The following is a 17,435-nucleotide window of genomic DNA, read 5'->3' on the forward strand; positions in this document are numbered from 1 at the left end:
ACCTTTAGAGGTGGTAGCCTCAGAGACCACCTGCCAAACAGGCTGAGCCCAAGTCAAGTCACGCAGGGATACAGCCAATGGGAGAGAACTCTTGTCCTGCACACAAGAGCATTTTAGGATGGGAAGAGATGTGACACTCACCTCCCCTAAGAAAAGTGCATTACAGCACAGGCAAAGTGCAAACCTGCCAGCAACTGGTGTTTCTGTCCAAGAAGCCTTTGCCATAATATGGAACCTGTCAGTTAGCCAAGAGCAGTTAGTTAAAATTGGACTAGATGACCCTGGCTTTGGATGGGCCATCCTGTTTATGCCAATGGTTGTAACTGCTTCCTTTTCACCCTGATGGTGAAGGAGGGATCCCCACTCTGATGCTATAGACAGGTTGAACACTGAACACTTGACACTGGACAGATAAGATCTAGGTGAGTTTGTCAGTCACACCAACTCTCAGAAAGGTGAGGAGGACATCACATGCTGGGCAGAGCCACAAAGGGTTCCACTTGGGAGCAGAGTGGAAAAGGAGAGGTTGTGGTGAGCAGCTGTATTATCCAGAGAGTACAGTGACCACTGTTTGCTGTGGGAGGATGTGAGGGGTTTGGTGAATAATTCCAAGAGCTGGTAGGGAAGCAGAACTTACTACTTAGGAATAAGCAGGAACTGTGCCTGGCCCCCCTGACAGGGAGGACTGTCTGCTAAGGTACCTCACCTATGGAAGCAGAGTGGGGATGGAAACGAGTTTAGGTCATTTGAGGCCCTTTTGGCTTCAGATGTCAAGAGAACCAAGAATACTAGTCCTTAATTTCAGGTCACAGTTACCATAATTTAAAATATATTAAGGACGTATAAAAGCAATTCAAATGTTCATTAATGGTGATTTACAGGTTCAGTCAGAAACACACGACTAACAAAAGAACACCTTAGCACAGAAACAAGATGTTCTTCAGGGTTGGTTGGTTATTTACTTATTTATTTACTTAATACACTTCATTTTTTAGAGTGCTTTAGGGTTACAGAAAAATTGAGCAAAAAGTACAGAGAATTCTCATATTAACCTTTACCCCTCCCATCCTCCACAGGCTCCCCAATTATTAACATCTTGCATCATTATGGTTCATTTGTTACAATTGATGAACCAATAGTGGTACATTATTAACTGAAGTCCAGAGTTGACATTAGGGTTTACTCTGTGTTTTCCATTCACTGTTTTCCATTCTCTGCATTTTGACAAATTACAGTACCCTAGAGAGTACTTTCACTGCCCTAAAAATCACCTCTCTACCTGCCATCCCTCCTTTCCCCTCAACTCTCAGCAACCACTGGTCCTTTGACTGGCTCGATAGTTTTGCCTCTCCCAGAATGTCATATAATTGCAATCATACAACACAGAAAGCCTTTTCAGATTGGTTTTCACTTAACAATAAGCATTTAGGGTTCCTATATGTCTTTTAATGACTTCATGTCTAATTCTTTTTTATCATATACCTGAGGACTATATTCTGCAACCCTGCTATAATTGCTTATCAGCAGGTTTTTGTTGTTTATTTAGAATTCTCTACAAAGACAATCATGTTATTTGAGAACAAAGACAGTTGTATTTCTTCCTTCCAAATTTATGTGCATTTTATTTCCTTTTTTTTTTGTTTTGTATCACTGCATTAGATAGTACTTCCAGTACAATGCTGAAAAGCAGTGGTGTTCCTTGCCATGTTCCTGATCTTAGTAGGAAAGCATCAAGTTGGAAACATCAAGGATGATGTTAGCTGTAGGGTTTTTTGTAGTAGTTCTTTATCAAACTGAGTAAATTCTCCTGTATTCCTTCTGTGTTGAGAGGTTTTATCATGAATGGATATTGGATTTTGTCAAATGCTTTTTCTGTACCTATTGATATGATCATATTTAATCTTTGAGCTGCTAGTGCATGCAATGGATTGCATTGAATATCAAATGTTGAACAAGGCTTGCATTCCTGATTTGTTAATATTTTGGGGATTTCTGCATCTGTGTTCAATGGAAATATTGATCTGTAGTTTTCCTTTCTTGTAATGTCTTTGCTTGGTTTTGGTATTAGGGTAACACTGGCCTCACAAAATGATTTGGGAAGTGTTATCCCTTCTTTTATTTTCTGAAAGAGATGGTAGAGACTTGGTATCATTTCTACCTTAAGTATCTCGAAAAATGCACATCAGTGAACCCATGTGGTCCTGGCACTTTTTTGGAAGGTTTTATTATTATTATTATTTTTATTGAGATGGAGTCTCACTCTGTCACCCAGGCTGGAGTACAGTGGCACAATCTTGGCTCACTGTAACCTCCACCTCCCAAGTTCAAGCGAATCTTCTGCCTCAGTCTCCTGAGTAGCTTGGACTATACACGCGTGCCACCATGCCCGGCTAATTTTTTGTATTTTTAGTAGAGTCAGGGTTTCACCATGTTGACCAGGCTGGTCTTGAACTCCTGACCTCGTGATCCACCTGCCTCAGCCTCCCAAAGTGCTGGGATTACAGGTGTGAGCCACCGCACCCAGTCTTGGAAGGTTATTAATTATTGCTTCAATTTATTTAATAGATATATATGCCTACTGAGGCCTACCTTGTGTGAGCTTTGAGAGAATGCATCTTGCAAGGAATTGGTCCATTTTAGCTAAGTTATCAAATTTATGGACAGAGTTGTCCATATTTCTTTCTAATCCTTTTGGTGACCATAGGATCAGCTGTGATGGCCTCTTTCACTTTTGGTATTAGCAATATTTGTCTTCTGTTTTTTCTTAATCTAGCTAGAGGTTTATCCATTTTACTGACCTTTTCAAAGAACAGTTTTGGGTTTTATTGATTTTCTCTTTTCAATTTCACTAGTTTTTACTCTAATTTTTTTCCAGGTTACTTTGGATTTAATTTGCTCTTCTTTTTCTAGTTTTCTAAAGTGGAAGCTTAGATTACTTGTGTAATCTAGGGTCACCAGACTGTATAATCTTAGATTATTTGTACGATCTGATCATGTAATGTAGTGTACAATCTTCACACTGTCAATAAAAGCCCCATGCCAGCTTGATTCTGGCTCCGCTCTAGCCTCAACCCTCCTCTTCATATTCTCAAAAGTCTCTGAGGGCCCAGATCCCTGTCTGGGTACAATGAGCCTTGAAATGACAGTCCAACAGCCCTGGGCAGCAACTGGGCTGTATGTGTGGGCCTCCTTCCAGGGCCCTGTCTTGGAGAGCAGCTGCTTAAAGAAAATTTGGACTATCACTTACACTGAAGTCTGGAGTGTTCACATATGTACCCTAGGCACTTCATGGCATGGGATGAGCCATAGGTAGGAAGAGAAAGGGAGTAACATGGAGGCAAGCCTAGATCTTCAAACGTACAAGATAGATTTTTTTTTTAGATAATTTGTTATTTTGATTTATAACTTTTAAATGGATAAACATTAGCTCAGTGGGTCTCTTTTTAAATTGTTTCAGGACATGACAAAAAACTGGGATGGGCCTGATGAAGTAACCACTACTAAATTAGGATACCTACTTCCTATTCACAATTACGTTAAATACCATTACACATATGAAACACACGATTTATATCACATACCACTTGTACATATGTAAGTCCTATGAACTTCAGGGATAATTCACAGATGTGTTTAATGCTATTGCCCTGATTATTCAATTTATCTACGCTTTACAAAAAGCTTCATAGTCAAGTGGATGCCAGGGATAGGGTTGCAGAAAGGGTGTGGTTATTAATACGACAAGGGAACTACTTGAGGCTAAATCTGGATTCCTTTGTAATCCTGATACAATACAGATCTCAGACTCCTTTTCCATTCTGTAAACCAATTGTGTTGTTGGTTACTCAAATGTAAAAGTGGTAAAAGTTTGATATAACCACACACACACACACACACACACACACACGGTGCACGCAAACCATAGCAAAATCTGAGTAAGTCTGTATCTACTAACAAGGTAACATCAATTTCTTGGACTTGACCATATACTATGATTATATATTATCCTTAGAGGAAGCTTGGTGAAGGGTACATGGGAATTCTATGTACTCATTACAACTTCTTGTGAGGTTATTTTAATTATTACTTTTTAAAAAATTCTTAAAGCTTTACATTCCACAATGTACATCTATAAATTATTGTTAGGTACCCTAAAAACTATTATGGCATCAAACTCAAAACAGAACTTGTCATATTTTATTTCTAAGAAAAATTTTCACTTTAGATTTCTTAAATTGACAATTTTCTCCTCAGTGTAAACTCTAACATAATCCTATTTGTACTTTTGCCAAAAACTTTCACAAATTCAAAAAAATCTGTGAGGTTTTATGCCAGTATTAACCATCTGATATTCAACAGAATATCACTTCCTAACAAAAGTTGTCCTATAGTTGTTGTAGTCTATGGGTTTATCCCCTACTGTGACTTTGGAGTAACATAAGGTGAGTTTGTGGACAGTTACTGAACATTCAGGATGTCAACAGGGCTTTCTCCACAGTGTGAATACTCTCAGGCATTATGGAGGCTGACTTGTGGCTGGAAATTTCTAATATCCAATTCATTCATAAGGTTTTTCTCCTATGTGTGTTCTCTGATGTACAATGAGATTTGACTTTTGAGAGAAAGTTTTCCTGCATGTGTTACATTCATAGGGCTTTTCCCCTGTATGTGATCTCTGATGTTTAGCAAGGTCTGATTTACGGTAAAAGATTTTTCCACATTCATTACACCAACAAGATTTCTCTCCTGTGTGAGCCCTGTGATGTACTGTGAGTGATGATTTGTGACTGAAGGATTTCCCACATTGATTGCATTCATAGGGTTTCTCCCCCGTGTGCTTTCTCTCATGTAAAATAAGTCCTGACTTCACACAGAAAGATTTTCCACATTCGTTACATTTATAGGGCTTTTCTTGTGTATGGGTTCTCTGATGTACAATTAGAGCTGACTTATGGCAGAAAGCTTTTCCACACTCATTACATTCATAGGGTTTCTCCCCCATGTGAATTCTCTGATGCTGAGTGAGTTGTGACTTCTGGCAGAAGGTTTTTCCACATTCATTACATTTATAGGGTTTCTCCCCTGTATGTGTTCTATTATGTTTAGTTAGGTATGATTTATTGTAAAAGATTTTTCCACATTCATGACATTCATAGGGTTTCTCCCCTGTGTGTGTTCTATAATGTTGAGAGAGGGTTGACTTATGGCTAAAGAATTTCCCACATTCAGGACATGCAAAGGGTTTCTCCCCTGTGTGCGTTCTCTGATGTACTGTGAGGTCTGACTTCAAGCAGAAGGTTTTCCCACATTCATAACATTCATAAGGTTTCAACCCTGTATGAATTATCTGATGCCTGTTGAGTACTGACTTGTGGTAGAAAGTTTTCCCACATGCATTACATTCATAAGGTTTATCTCCTATGTGAGTTCTCTGATGCTGTGTAAGATGTGACTTTTGACAAAAGGATTTCCCACACTGAAGACACTCAAAAGGTTTCTCACCTGTGTGAGTTCTCTGGTGTACTGTAAGGTGTGAATTCATACAGAAGGATTTTCCACATTCATAACATTCATAGGGTTTCAGCCCTGTGTGTGTTCTCTGATGTTTAGTGAGGTCAGATTTCTGGTAAAAAGTTTTCCCACACGCATTACATTGATATGGTTTCTCCCCTGTATGTGTTCTCTGGTGTAATGTGAGGGCTGACTTATGGCTAAAGGCTTTCCTACATTCATTGCATTCAAAAGGTTTCTCCCCTGTGTGTGATCTCTGATGTTTAGTGAGGTTTGACTTCTCCCAGAAAGTTTTTCCACATACATTACATTGAAAGTGTTTCTCTCCTGTGTGCACCCTCTGATGTCGAGTGAGATGTGACTTCTCCCAGAAAGCTTTCCCACATTCATTACATTCAAAGTGTTTCTCTCCTTTATCACCTTTCTGAAGCTGTGACAGACACAATTTCCTCCTGAAATTATTCCCACTTTCACCACAATCATAGTGTTTCATAGGTACCCCATGATGTTTAGAAAGGGTGGACTTCACATATAAGAACTTCTCACAATCACTAAATTCACAGTGACTGTCCTTTGACAGAGGTATCTGATGGAACAAGAGGGATGAACTATCACACAAAGTTCTCCCAAATTCATTATATTCACAGTTATTCTCTTCTGCGTTCTCGCTCTTCCATGTATTGAATACTGCCTTTTCAAGGAGGGTTTCCTGACATATATTGTATTCAAAATTGTGCTCTAAAGTTTGAATCTTCTCATGCTGCAAAGTGTTCTCATGATGACTCAGAGTTTTCCTATTTTTCAAAACTTCATTTTTCTCTTGAGTACAAGTTTCATCATGCTTAATATTGAATAACAATTTCCCACAGGCATTAAATTCATCAGACTTTTTTCCTAAATAGTTTATCTTACTGATAACCAATTGTGAAACAGTGTTAAAACTCATTCCACATGAGTCACACTGACAGAACATTTTTCTGGAAGGAAAAGAACTTACGTCCATGTTAAATGGTATTCCTATTACATTACCTTGTTCCTTAGTCAGCATTTCATTATTGATGAATACAACTTCCCACAAATGTTTAGATTGGTTTTCTTGGCTCCTCTCTTTCAGGTGATCAGCTGTCCAGACTTCTACAAACAAACAAAATTAATCTTACCATATAAATACCAAAACATCTCTTAGGGAATGAAATCTCTATACAAATGCCCTATGTTGTAGCTGACTCTGGTTTTTTGGCCAATTTCCAGAGATGAACATAATTCTAAGTGCATATTTTTTGTATTTCATGAGTTTGGGGTGAAAAAACAAAAATGAAAACCAGAAACAAAAGGCCTAGGCCAATGGAAAAACAGAGAGGAATTTAACTATTTGAATGCACACATTTGGTTTCTAATGTAAGAATAATAACAGCAACTGCTTACATCTGCATTTCCCCATGCATCCCCCCAAGAACTATAAAGGTCAGCATAAGTGGAGCAAATAATATTATCTATAACAACCCATGACTTTAGCATAACTAGGAGATGGTGAATATTACTAATTTGAAATCACCACTATGCAATAGATATTCAAATACAGCAAAAAGTGACAGCCCATGCCTACAAAGACAGTCAGCCAGAGACTGTGGTGATCACATGGAATAGAGGAGACAGACAGCCCAGAAAGGATGAAACACAAAACTACTCCCAGAAAGGGAAAGTTTTACTATGAGTGGGAAAATACTCAGAAGATGTCTGAGTTCATGTAGATTAAAGCTCAGGCTACTGGGAAATCCAAGAGAAGAGACTTGGATTGTATGCAAACTAAAGAGGCAAAGGGTAATCAAACTCAGGAATGAAGTTGTAAAGAGGACAGAGTAATCACAGAAAATAAGACTTATAATTCAAGTCTTATTAAAGACTTATTAAAGACATTCCTTATTAAGGAATCTGTCATGGACTAAACTGTGCCCCCCCAAAAAATGTGTATGTTAAAACCCCAACCTCCAGTGTGACTGTATTTGAAGATGGGGACTTTAAGGAGATTAACTAAGGTTAAATGAAGTCATAAGGGTTAGACTAATACAATGGCATTCGTGTCCTTATAAGAAGAGGAGGAGACAGGACAGCACATGCATGAGCTCTCTTTCTCCCCCTACCCACCACCCCCAACCACTGGTCATATGCACAGAGAAAAGGCTGTGTGAGGACACCAGAAAAAAATGCCATCTGCAAACCAGGGAGTGAGAACTCACCAGAAACCAACCCTGCTGGCATCTTGACTTTAGACTTCCAGCCTCCACAATTGTGAGAAAATTTATTTAAGCTATCTAGTCTGTTGAATTTTGTTACAGCAGCCTGAGTAAACTAAAAAAGAGCCAAAGGGGAAACTACACTTGACTGAAACTTGAATAAACAGCATTGTAAAGGAGAATCAAACAGAAAAAAGAGAAGAAACAATAATTTTAAAAGAGTAAGAAAAAAGAAAATTGGATCAGAAAGAAAGTTCTGGGTAAAGCTGATCTATAATTAAATAGATAAAATTGTAATACAGTATATATGTTATTGCAGTCCTTAAAAGAAGAAAAAAGAAAACAATGGAATAAATCTAATATTTAAAAGTATAATCTAAGAAAACTGTCCAAAAATAAAAGATCTGATCCATGATGGTTCCTATTCAAAAGAACCATCATGAACCTGGGAAAACTGTTCAGCAACAGTTTTCTCTAAAACATATCTTAATAAAACTACTAGATGTTAAAAATTGAAGAAAAATTACTCTGGACAAAAAGACCAAGTCTCAGCAAACTTTTACTTTGATAATGAGTCTTGAAATCAGGTAATATTATACATACAACTCAGCTTTTATTTTTCAAAGTTTTAGTTATTCTAGTTCCTGTGTATTTCCACATAAGGTTTAGAATTACATAATCAATTACTACAAGAAATCCTGCTAATTACTACATGGAATTATATTATTTTAAATCTGTAAGTCATTTTAATGACAAAATACGTTAGCAATATTGAGCTTTCTGACATAAGCAGGGAGTTCCACTTGTTTAGGTCTTCAATTTCTCTCTGTAGTGGATTATTGTTTCTAGTGTGGTTTTTCACATCTTTTGCCAGACATAGCTGTAAAAAAAATATTTTTGATACTATTGCAAATAGAACTTTAAAAAATTGCAATTTCCAATTGATCATTGCTAATATATAGAAGACTCATTTTTAAATATTTTTCTCCCGCCACCTAGCTACATTTAATAATTCTAGTCATGCTTTTTCCCATATCTTGGGAGATTCCATTAGATTTCCTACATAGATAATCATATCTTTTGTGAATAAAGACATTTCTACTTCTTTTCCACTCTAGTCTCCTTTCTTTTTCTTCCCTGGTTATACTAGGTAGTATATATTATACTATCAAGTATGAATGGACATCCTTGTCATGTTCCTGATATTGGAAAGAAATCATTCCATTTTTCACAATTATATACAATGTCAATTGTACATTTTCTATAGATGACTTTTATCAGATTAAAGTTATCTTCTATTCTTCATTTGAGAGTTTTAATCAGAAATGGATGCTAAATTTTGTCAAATGCTTTCTCTGCATATATTGAAATGGTCACACGGGTTTGACTTTTTTTCTATTTTTTTCTTTTTAATACAGGACAGAGATGACTACATAATTGATGGGGCCAGTGCAAAATAAAAATGTGAGGTCAGTTACTCAGAATGTATAAAAAGAAGTATAGTAAAAGGTAAAATAAATTATGCTTTTTTCTTTTAATATATTTTACTACTTGTAAAATATAATAGGTATAATAGTAATATAAAAGAACATAAATTTACAAATCACAAAAAAGTTTTGTTGTAATAACTTTAAATAATACAATAATTACTAATAGTTTGTTAATATGATATCTTGATTGATCATAAGATTTTCTGGCACTCTTTTTGCAAATTCATTTATTAAGTCATCAAAATTTATATTTTTAGCAACTTCATTTTCAACATATAATTGAAAGTAACATGTATTCTTGGCAAATGCAAGATAAGTAATTTCTGCTAATTTTTAATTTTGAGAAGGTTGATTTTTCAGCTGATGCAATCATTAGGGACCTGTTGGTTCTTTATACGTTGTGACAATATGAGCTAAATTTCTGATTTCTGATACATTACTGCACAATGAAAGTTAAAAAAATACAAGTATTGGTATATATAGACAAAGACTGGAGTAGCAGTTCTCTGAAATTAACTCTTCGTGAATATTAGTTTTGTACAAAACTGAATTCAATTTTACATGTAAATTTATACAATGGCATTTTAATGTTTCCTCTGACATTTCCTACATCTTGTACAAGAAACCAAAAATGGCTTCATGATTTGCATATAATTGGAAACACCTGTTTATGCAGTGTATTGCTGTATTTTCAAATGCAAAAAAAAAACTGTTTTTAAAGTTGGCTTCTTTGTTAATACTTGATTCATCCAAAATTTTAAATGAAAATAATGTTTTCTCCCATCAAATGAAATTCCTATTTCTAAGCCTGTGGATATTTGCTTTGCAATGTTGCAGCAGTTCTTAAGACCAGAGAATCTACACTCCAAAGAATTCTAGTAACTGCCTAGTGTGCCTTAACACAATGTCCACAAGTATGCTTTTATTTTCTAATACTTTACTGACCATGATGACTGCCTGAAAGCTGGAGGTTACTGTCCCAGTACTTAGCCCAGAAAATTAGTACTTCCTAAGAATGTCAGAGGGACAGATTTAGGGGAGAGACAAACCAGCCTCACAGTGTGGGTCCTCTCTGGGGTGCAAATGTTCATGAGTTTGCTGCTGCTGCAACCAATGCAGACAAAGGTCATGGCCTTGGCCACCCATACACAATTCTAGGACACTCCCAGGCCATACTACACAGACCAACAGCTGAGTAGGGCACTGCCTCTCAAGTATCCTGTCTACTTGCACACATAGTCCAGTGTCCATCAGACTTCACATACAAATCACAAGTTCAAAGATAAAACTGTGAAGAACTTCAAGATGACAACAGCAGGGCATTAAGTGAAGTACAGGATCCCTTCTTACAAGAGTGTAGCAACATGTGACTGCACAGGTCACCTAGCCATGAAGTTGGCCTAGACACAGGGAATTACACTGACTGCTTTTCAAATGTTGAAAAAGCCAGCCAGGGATTAACCACACTCGGTCATGAGGTATTAATAACCTTGTTATATACCACTGGTTTCTAATCCTTAATGTTTTTGAATTTATGTTCATGAAGGACACTGGTCTACAGCTTTCTTTCCTTGCAAGGTCTCTGTCTGGTTTTGTTATTAGGGCAATGCTGAACTCAAAGAATGATTTAGGAAGTATTTCCTCTTCTTCAATTTTCTGGAAAAGTCTGTATAGAATTGGTACTATTAATTGTTTGCTGGAATTCACTACTGAAGCATCTGGGGACCTGGGGTTTTCTTTGTGGAAAGGTTATCTATTTGTTTTGGAGTAAGTGGTAGTAGCTGTTTATTTGAAGGAAACTGTTCATGTCATCAAAATCGTCCAATTGATAACTTACAGGTATAGTATTCCCTCACTTCCTTCATAATATCTGTAGAATCTTCAGTGATACATCATTCTTAGTTTTGATATTGATAATCTGTTCCACCTAGAAGTTTATACATTTTATCAATCTTCTCAATGAAACAGCTTTTTGTTTCACTGATTTTCTCAACTGTTTTTCTGGTTTTACAGGTTATATTGTTCTCCATTTTGTTTTTTGTTATTTCCTTTCTTTTACTGCTATATGGATTTGTCTTCTTTTCTACATTCTCAAAGTGGAAGTAGCTAAGACCATTGATTTAGACCTTTCTTATCCAACACAAGTTAAACTTCATACATGCATATATCAGATATATACATAACGCATAAATACATACACATATGAAATTCCCTATATGTGAAATTTACACATTATATATTTAATATATATTACACATAATACATTATATCCCATATATGAGAAACTTCATATATGCATTTACATATTGTGGAAACTTCATATATGCATTTACATATGGTGGATATATATGCACATAATACAAACACACACAATGCTTATTTGTGTTGCATAAGAAAGATCTCAAATCAACGACCTCAGGTGCTTCCACCTTAAAAAGCTAGAAAAAAGCAAATTAAACCCAAAAGTAAGTAGCAAAAAGCAGTAAGGATCAAAATGGAAAACAATGAAATCAATGAGTATTGTATGTATTTTATATTTCCTATAAATTTCCTATATGTAAATTTCCCATAAATTCTGTTTTCATTCACCCAAAGTTCAGAACACTTTCTAATTTCCCCTTCGAATTCTTCTTTGAAGCATCCATTATGTAGACTTATATTCAGTTTCCAACTATTAGGGATTTAATAGATACTTCTGTTATTGATTTTTAATTTAACTAAATTTAAACCCCTTATGCTGGGAGAAAATATATGACTTCAATCCTTTTACATTTATTAAGATTTGCTTTATAATCAAGAATATGATTTACCTTCGTTAATAAATTCATTCATCTGCCCTTGAAAAGAATGTATATTCCACTGTTTTATTTGGGGAGGAGGGTGCAGAAGGATATTTTGTAAATGTCAATTAAGTTATTTAGGGTTAAGTCTATTATATCTTTGCTCCTTTTCCATTTCCTGTTTTATCAATTATTGAAAGGATGCTAAAACCTCTGATTATAACTGTGGATCTATTTCTCTTTCCAGGTCTATCAGATTTTGCTTCAAATATTTCACAAATCTGTTACTAAGTTTAGGATTGTTAAATCTTCTTGATGAATTGATCTCTATCAATATGAAAAAAATCTTTATCACTGGTATTCCTGGCTCTGAAAGCTACTTCATCTGGCTGTCACCGCACTGCAGCCTTGTGAATAATTTTACCATTCTACATCTTTTCCCATTCTTTTTGTTTATCTATTTGTCTTTGAATCTGACATGTTTCCTTTATAGGCAGCATGATTGGATCTTATTTTTATTTATCTTATCCAGAAATCTCTGCCTTTTTTTTTTTTTTTTTTTTTTTTGAGACGGAGTCTCGCTCTGTCGCCCAGCCTTGGCCATGTATTTTTCATCTCCAGCATTATAGTTTTCATTTCTAGAAATCTGATTTCTATCTTTTCTGTTACACTGAATTTTGATTTTTTTTTTAAATCATCTGTGTCTCTAAAGTTTTAGAACATATGGAACTAAATTATAATACTGTTTTCAATGAACTTGTCAGTTAATTCTAATATCTATGGCAATTCTGAGTCCATTTCAATTTCCTGGTTAGTCTCTTTGAGAAAGCTCATGTTTTCCCATATGTCTGTAAGTCTGGTAATATTTCAATGGACTGAGAGTTTTACTTGGTTGGATGCTGGGTACTTTTGGCTTCCTATAAGTATTTTTGTGCTTTGTTCTAGGATGCACTTAAGTCACTTGGAAACAATGTGGCACTTTCAGGTCTTGCTTTTGAGATTTGTTAGGCAAATCTGGAGCAGTGCTCAGTTTGGGGCACATTACTCCTCACCACGGAGAAAAGACCTTTCTGAACACTCTACCCAATACTCTGAATTATGAGTTTTTCCACTCTGGCTGGCAGGATCAGTCCTTTTCCAGGCCCTATGTGAGTACTGTGTACTGTTCCCTCTGATTCTTTTCAAAAGTTATTTCACTCATTTCCTCACCTGCATGAGCTGATTAGTACTTTGCTGATCATTCATGAAGGCCCCTTTACAGATCTCCAGACCTCTCTCTGTGTGCATCTATCTCCTGCAAGCCACCAGCATTCCTCAACCCCCACAGCTTCAAGTTCTAGGAAAGAACTGCCAAAAGTCCTTGAGCCAGCTTCCTCCACCACCCCAATTAAAATATCCAGCCAAGTCATGGCAGTCTGAGAATGGTGGAGTACAATGCCCACCTAGCTCATTGAGAAGAGATTCCAAAAGAAACCAAGAAGACCAGAGACTACTGCCCCAACCCACATCCCTGATGATAAACCACAGTGTCATCCATCCAGAGAAAAGCAAAACACTGCTGTAGTCTCCAGATCCCGAATAATGGAGCAGGACTCTCACCTAGGGCCAGCTGTAAGGACAGAGAGTTCCAAAACTCTCCTCCAGAAAACTCACTTTGTTCAGAACAGAGTGTGGGTGAGTGCAAGCCTAAGGTCACCCTCAAAAAGAATGGAAATTCAATGATAACCAATTAAGAAGAGGGTGGCAGTTCTATGACAGCAACAAGCTAAACCACAGACCAACTGAAAGTTTACTGGAGAGAGCAAGGGAAAGAGATGGCTAAGAAGAGACATCCAGGGCAATTAGATGTGTTCCTATCTACCGGAAACACTCATACAAATACATACACAGATTTTCTACAGTAATGATTTTTAAATTTATGTTTTTTAGGAGGTGACTTTCAGAATGGCAACATAAAAAGCAAACTCAAAGCCTCAAAGACAACCCTCTAGAAGGAACCCAAATTTAACAAGAGCAAACTAAGAGCAACATACGGTTCAGGACAGTGCTGAAAACAATAGAGCAATACGTCAGCAATCAGTAGCGGCTATCAGCAAAGTGTAACAGCAACAGAGGCAGACAGGCTAACACAGCAATCACAGAAAGAGACACTCAAAGAGAGCACTGTTAACACCACTGCCATCCTAAAGATAGTGTGCATTTCCAAGGTGGAGCCCTCTGACAAGCATCATCAGTGGGAACCCAATGGGGGTGAAAAAGCTTCTCTCAAATAGTACAGTCAAATCACCTAAATAAATAAGAAACAACAACAAGGCCTAGAAAGAACAGAGGAACCAGTATCTAGAGAAAATACAAAGTATTCTCTAAAATGTTTATTCTTCAACAAAAAAATTACAAGACATACAAAGAAACGGGAGACTGTCATCTACATACAGGAAAAATGGCAGGCAACAGCAACTGCCCTTGAGAAGATCCGGATATCAGACTTAGCTGACCTCAAAGCAGTTATTATAAATATGTTCAGGCCAGGCGCAGTGGCTCACACCTGTAATCTCAGTACTTTGGGAGGTCGAGGCAGGTGGATCATCTGAGGTCAGGAGTTTAAGACCAACCTGGCCAACATGGTGAAACCCCATCTCTACTAAAAATACAAAAATTAGCTGGGCGTGGTGGCTGGCACTTGTAATCCCAGCTACTCTGGAGGCTGAGGCAAGAGAATGGCTTGAACCTGGGAGGCGGAGGTTGCAGTGAGCTGACATCATGCCTCTGAACTCCAGCCTGGGTGACAGAGCAAGACTGTATCAAAATTATAAATAAAAATAAAAATATGTTGATAAGGAAACACTACTTAGAAAAGGGAGGTATGATGATGTCTCATCAAACAGAAAAATATTAGTAAGAAGACAGAAAAGAATACAATGCAAATTCTGGATTCAAAAATTATAACTGCAATGGAAAATGCACTAGAATGACTCAACGAAAGACTGGGCCAGGCGGGGTGGCTCATGCCTGTAATCCCAGCACTTTGGGAGGCCAAGGCAAGCAAATCACCTGAGGTCAGGAGTTCGAGACCGGACTGACCAACATGGTGAAACCCCGGGGTCTCTACTAAAAATACAAAAAAGTTAGCTGAGTGTGGTAGTGCACACGCCTACTCTGGAGGCTGAGGCAAGAGAATCGCTTGACCCCACGAGGTGGAGGTTGCAGTGAGCCGAGACAGTGCCACTGCACTCCAGCCTGGGCAACAAGAGTGAAATTTCATCTCAAAAAAAAAAAAAAAAAAAAGAAAAGAAAAGAAAAGAAAGGTTGTACCTGGCAAAATAATCAGTAAACTTGAAGATGGATCAATAGAGATTAAGTAATCTAAAGAACAGAGAGAAATAAGAGTGATGAAAGATGAAGAAACCCTCAAAAAAATGAGGAATACCATTAACTACACCGATATATTAATAATAGGAAGTACCAGAAGGAGTGGAAAAATATCAAGTAGCAGAAAAAATATTCAAACAAATGAATGGCTATGCTCACCTTGCAACACATATACTAAAACTGGAACAATATCAAGAAGATTAGTACAGTAGCTACACAAGAAAGACACAGAAGTTTGTGAAGTGTTCCATTAAAAAAAAAAAAAGCCAAAAACTTGCAAATCTGTTGATTAAGAGAAAATCTTCAAAGCATCAAGAGAAATACAACTGCTCACATGCAAGGGAATGTCTTAAGATTAGCATATGGCTTCTCAACAGAGACAGTAGAGGCCAGAAGGTGGCAGGATGACATATTCAGTGTACTGAAAAAAAATTTTTTTTAATAACTTGTCACCTAAAATAGCAGAACTATTTGCAAAACAGAGGGTGAAAATTTAAAATCCTGAAATTAAAAAACAAATAGAAACCAAAAAAAAACTTGAGAATCCATTGCTAGTAGACTAAGCATAAAAGAAAGAAAAGAAGTTCTTTAGGGTGAAAACAAGTGATTTCAAACACTAGTTCAAATCCACAATTATTGTGGGTAAAGGCAATGACATGAGAGAGTAAAAAAGGCACATTTTTTCTCCTTTCTTTTCCTACCCAATTTAATAAGCAAATATGTATGTCAATGTTTATAATTGTACTGTTGGACCTATAACATATAGAAATGCAATACATTTAACAATAAGGCAGGCCAGGCACGGTGGCTCACGCCAGTAATCCCAACACTTTGGGAGGCTGAAGCAGGAGAATCACTTAAGCCCAGGAGTTCAAGATCAGCTTAGGCAACATACTTTGACCCTATCTCTAAAAAAAAAAAATTTGTTTAATTAGCTGGGCATAGTGGCACACACCTATAGTCTCAGCTACTCAGGAGGCTGAGGTGGGAGTATTGTTGAGTCCCAGAGGTTGAGTCTGCAGTGAGCTGCGATCCTACCACTGCACTCCAGCCTCAAGGACTCAGAGAGACCCTGTTTCAAAAAAAAATAAATATATTGATAAACAAGGAAACAAATAATAAAGCAAAAAAAAAAAAAAGAATAAATCAAAAAAATAAGCAAAGTGGCTGGGTGTGGTGGCTCACGCCTGTAATCCTAGCACTTTGGGAGGTCAAGGCGGGCAGATCATCTGTGGTCAGGAGTTCGTGACCAGCCTGACTAACACGGTGAAACTCCGTCTCTACTAAAAACAAAAATCAGCTGGGTGTGGTGGCGCATGCCTGTAATCCCAGGTACTCGGGAGGCTGAGACAGGAGAATCACTTGAACCCAGGAGACAGGGGTTACAGTGAGCCCAGATCATGCCACTGCACTCCAGCCTGGGCGACAAAGCGAGACTCCATCTCAGGGGTAAAAAAAAGAGGAACAAATCTGTACTGGAGTAAGGAAATTACACTAGATGGTAACTCTGAATCCACACAAACAAATGAATTAAAGCAGAAATGATGACTAAGAAGGTTAGTATAACAAACTCTACAAATAGATACTTCCTATCTTTCTTTCAGCTTCTTTAAAAGACACCAACACATGAACACAGGGAGGGGAACAACACACACTGGGGCCTGTTGAGGGGTTGGGGGCGAGGGGAGGAAACTTAAGAGGATGGGTCAATCACCATGGAACACATATACCTATGTAAAAACGTCCACATTCTGCACATGTATCACAGAACTTAAAGTAAAAAAAAAAAAAAAAAGACATCAAATGACATAAAGTAACAATTACAGAGTATCCCTTATCTGAAATGCTTGGCATCAAAAGTGTTTCTGACTTTAGATTTTTTTCCAAATTCTGGAATATTTACATTATACTTACTGGTTGAGCTTCCCAAATCCAGAAATCTAAAACCTGAAGTGCTCCAACAAGCATTTCCTTTGAGCATGTTGAGCATGTTGGCACTCAGTTTCAGATCTTGGAGCATTTGAGATTTTTGGATTTGGGATGCTCAGCCT

At 37.2% G+C, this 17,435-nt stretch overlaps 1 protein-coding gene across 4 annotated transcripts in view; it reads right to left on the bottom strand.

Moving 5' to 3' along the window:
* Nucleotides 1-945: 945 nt before the first annotated feature.
* Nucleotides 946-17,435, bottom strand: part of LOC116461437 (zinc finger protein 33B) — a 47,758-nt gene continuing 31,268 nt past the window's right edge. For 3 of the 4 annotated variants that reach the window (XM_058436524.1, XM_032143167.2, XM_058436525.1), the window contains one exon: nucleotides 946-6,645. In XM_058436524.1, the coding sequence (XP_058292507.1) occupies nucleotides 4,559-6,645 (2,087 nt within the window). In that variant the 3' untranslated portion in view covers nucleotides 946-4,558. The remainder of the gene's footprint in view (nucleotides 6,646-17,435) is intronic. The other variant, XM_032143171.2, reaches the window with a different exon arrangement.

This window comes from Hylobates moloch, unplaced genomic scaffold (assembly GCF_009828535.3).
Source record: "Hylobates moloch isolate HMO894 unplaced genomic scaffold, HMol_V3 SCAFFOLD_3, whole genome shotgun sequence".
Lineage (NCBI taxonomy): Eukaryota > Metazoa > Chordata > Mammalia > Primates > Hylobatidae > Hylobates > Hylobates moloch.